Raw genomic sequence first — 3,775 nt, 5'->3', positions numbered from 1 at the left:
TATATATATGATACATCAGGACCTACCCCCACTGTCATCCTATGGACCGTATGTTTAACAGAATACCTTCACCTTGATAGTGGTTAATTGGCGGTCCGCTTTGGTACCTCCACTTGCTAGACTTCTCACTTCTCTGAAATTAAAAAAAATGAAATTCTCAGTCTTCGTTATTAGAAATCAAAGGAGATGGATAATGTCCTCTTACTGCTGCATTGTGTTCGTTTCCTTCCGGCTTACCGAGCCTCATCTGGTAGACGTGATTGCATTATTTACCTCATATAATCTTTTGGTTTTGAGGTCACTTGTCACTGTGAGCCCCTGAGATTCCATTTAGTTCCAGTCTGCCTGCTGTTAGTTCAGATACATTCTCGATCATCGTTCACCTGTCTGTTTATCTGGTTGATGTTGCTGGGAAGTTCTTTTCTTCAAGCTGGAGTCCGACCAAGCAAAACGCCACGAACAACTCAATCAAGAGGACTGTTTATCGGTACAACGAATATTATTCCAAGATAACTCTGAGTTCAGTAGCATGCATATAAACTCCGCACCACAGCAGCCACCTATCGGCTTACGGCTTCGCTTCATGAACGTCCAGTGATGATATCACCTAGGCTGGTGACCAAACGTTTACTACAACATTGCTAAGCCCAGTTGACAATACGACAACCGTGTCTCATCACCACCATCCGGTCTCCGGTATCCAGAGTAGGCTCCTAGATATCGAGGTGGTAACCTGAGTCTTCCGATTAAAATGCCGACTAATCTACCAAACTACTATAGCCACTAGTCGTGTTACCTTTCTCCTCGTAGGGTGCTATAGTCACAATTCCCGCTTGCTGACATCGATGTCAGCTATCCCTTTGGTGTTTCGGAGCCATGTTTTTCACCCCTGGACGTCTTCATCCTACAAACCTCTGTGTTTAATATCCCATACGATTTTCACCACTATTATTATTATGAATACACTTGATGGTAAGCGTATTACAGTAAATAGTCAGCGAATAAATGAAACCAGAATTTGAATGTTTTGAAGGCCTACTAGTTCGAACGTCGCTCACGGGGACGTTTTTCACCGTCCCGATAAATATGTTAACTAGTAAGAAATGACTTTTCACACTCCATGGCGAAAGTGGCTGCATATTTCAAGAACCATGTACTCTTATCCGGTTGTTGTGTTGGTATATGCACTGATAGACTCCTAAAGTAGACTTATTTGGTATAAATAACATCTGAGTTTCATCCTGTTTCTTGTTTAGTTGTTAGAAATTGTGGAGGATGACGATATTGGAATCCCGTTCTGCTTCCGAATTAAAGCAAAAGAACTTTGTGTTGAACTGGCATTTGGGTAAGTCTGTAATCCAGAGTTCGCACCTTTCCCAACTGGGGTCCCCTCAGCGTGCTCGGCACATATGTTATTAGTGTCAGCATCACGGGCCGCTCAGTATTCGGCTTGTCGAATACAATTTTTTAGGGCTACTACTTCGTAGTGTAGAATGTCTATGTATAATGAATTATTCTGCAAATTATCGACATGGGTGCTTTGTTTAAGTGAGTGAATCTTCAAGGTTGTCAATCACCGTCTGTGGATACGTTGCTAATTGCGATAAAAGGTACGGAATTCTCAGGTAGCTTTGCAGCTGAAATACTTCACTGAACTTTCTAGAAACCACATGGCCCCTAGCTTCTGACTCAAAAGTCTGACCCGCGAGGCCGTGGGCAATAGGACTTTCTTTGGGAACTGTTCCCGGTGCCGATGACTCAGTAGCCTGACGTGCTTGGCCACAGGGGTTGGACTAACGCGAGGGCGCAGGTAGTAAGGTAATACCGTCTCACTGCTGATGCGGCTGTACGCAGCAGGTATCTTCTGAGCAGCACGGACTCTTTGACTTTAAAAGTACTTCGACCGTATTGTTTGATGTACCGGTGGTCACGGTCAATCATTGGGCGATAGGAGAGTCCGGTTATACAAGGCCGAACTTTTCTAACTCGTCCTTCCTCTGGAGAATGCAGCACCGCTGCTTCCGCGAATATGCACACGCTGGTCGCCTGTGGAAAGCACCTTTCCGCTTTCACACTCCTATCGCAGATGACAGTGCGATTTCACTCCCAGACCACCTTGTAGCACGATTGCTCGTAGTACGAGGTCTCGCTGTTCTTCGCCTGTCTTTTCCTCGTTGACCTTTCTGGAATGGTTACACCTTATGGAACTAGTCAGTGTGACTCGCGGGACCATTAAAGCACTAAAGCTCGACGAAAACATCAACTTGGCAGCTTTAGGTTGGCCTTTATACAGTTTTCTGGAGTTTTCTTCGTTGTTTGTGTCACTTTGGTCCGGGTAAATCATACAAGCCCACTTCCTGCCTGATGCACGTAACACAGGAGTTAACCAGCGTGGTTAGTTTCGGTGCATGAATTCATGCTGCACAACAAATCACCACTTTCGGATCATCCGTTTCAAATCCTTGGACAGGGGCCATGGTCTTTATGGTCCCGGTTATCAAATACAGGTCGTAAAATGAAATTCCAATGAATGAGGTCGAATAGTTCTTGGCCAGCAGGTGACTGATTCCGCAGAAAGTGGAAATTTATGCGGGCATTTCTATCGCAGTTTGTATGCCAGTATACTTCAGGGGACGCAACTGAAAGAGCCACTTGTTGCCGATCAGGTGGGTTTCAATCTGTTCGCCGAGCTTGAGTAATTTAATTGCAAACGGTTGCCTGCCATACGAGGAGATCTCATCAGTGTGTTTGTTGGGTATTTTCTGTTCGCATCGTTCGTACGGTATTCGAAGATTGTCTGTTATCATATAACGTGATTGGTTGGGTGACGGCGTTTGTTGTGGTCCGTTTGTGATTGTTGCGTTGTGGTCCGCCTTCCTTTGAATCGATTGGTTGTCCAAATCTCTCATATTTTTAGTAGTTTCTTCTCCCCTGCGTTGCTTGACTCCTTCTTGGGTTGCATTCCGTTGTGGTCTGATCTATCCATTGTAACGGTTGGTGTCCCTGCGTCTGCCGATTGATTTGGTACTTTGGTTTATTGAATGGGCGCCTCCTCTAATCAAACTGATGTTTGAACCGGGCTTTCTTGCTTCTCTCATGAGTTCCTCGCCTGGTTCCTTGTGCCACTGGAAGCTCTGTGGTGTTGGCTTTCTCCTGCTCTTGATGGTTGATAAATGTGCGTTGATACGTTCTTCGGTAGAGCACAGTAAATCCAACAATCTATGTAAAGCTGTGATCCACCGCGTTGCATTATTCGGTACTCCACTCCGTATGTCCCGCCATAGCAATAGGGGTCGAAGTCTGGATAAATAAGTCGACCTTAATACCAGTTCAGTGTTGCTCATTTCATGAGTTGATGAAGTTTACATTCCAGATGCAAATTCATAAAATTTGTATGTACTCCTAAATCCGACAACTACGCTCATTTGCATACCATTTTAGTTTTCACGGGAGTCTCATCGATGACCGAGCAGAATCTTGTTAATGCTATTCTTAAACTAGATGTGCTGTAACAGTCATCATCATCATCATGATGACATGACATCATGACATCAGTGTTGAACACCGATGCTTCACTGCCGTACAACCATGACTTATTTTAAAGCCTTATTGTAAAGAAAAGAATAAAGGTGGATGGGGGAGGGACTTAGTGCTAGCTTAACACAATCATTCCGAGGTGCCTACACCTCCAGACATTCACTCAGGCAATCTGGATAGAAACTGACAACAAGAACGTCACTGACATCGGTTGGCAGCCATATCTTGTAGTGTCTCC

The 3,775-nt window shown here is 44.6% G+C and overlaps 2 protein-coding genes across 2 annotated transcripts in view; one reads left to right on the top strand and one right to left on the bottom strand.

Annotated features, from left to right (window-relative positions):
• Positions 1 to 3,775, top strand: part of T265_01423 (hypothetical protein) — a gene marked incomplete at both ends in the record, with an annotated part of 38,948 nt that overhangs the window by 20,703 nt on the left and 14,470 nt on the right. Inside the window, one exon of the mRNA XM_009165449.1 lies at positions 1,257 to 1,345. Within this exon, the coding sequence (XP_009163713.1) occupies positions 1,257 to 1,345 (89 nt within the window). The remainder of the gene's footprint in view (positions 1 to 1,256; positions 1,346 to 3,775) is intronic.
• The window catches only part of T265_01422 (hypothetical protein), a gene marked incomplete at both ends in the record, with an annotated part of 35,383 nt that continues 34,586 nt past the window's right edge, over positions 2,979 to 3,775 (bottom strand). Inside the window, one exon of the mRNA XM_009165448.1 lies at positions 2,979 to 3,300. Within this exon, the coding sequence (XP_009163712.1) occupies positions 2,979 to 3,300 (322 nt within the window). The remainder of the gene's footprint in view (positions 3,301 to 3,775) is intronic.

Source organism: Opisthorchis viverrini (genome assembly GCF_000715545.1).
Source record: "Opisthorchis viverrini unplaced genomic scaffold opera_v5_15, whole genome shotgun sequence".
NCBI lineage: Eukaryota > Metazoa > Platyhelminthes > Trematoda > Opisthorchiida > Opisthorchiidae > Opisthorchis > Opisthorchis viverrini.
The sequence above is the reverse complement of the archived record's forward strand: the minus strand, read 5'-3'. Positions and strand labels throughout refer to the sequence as shown.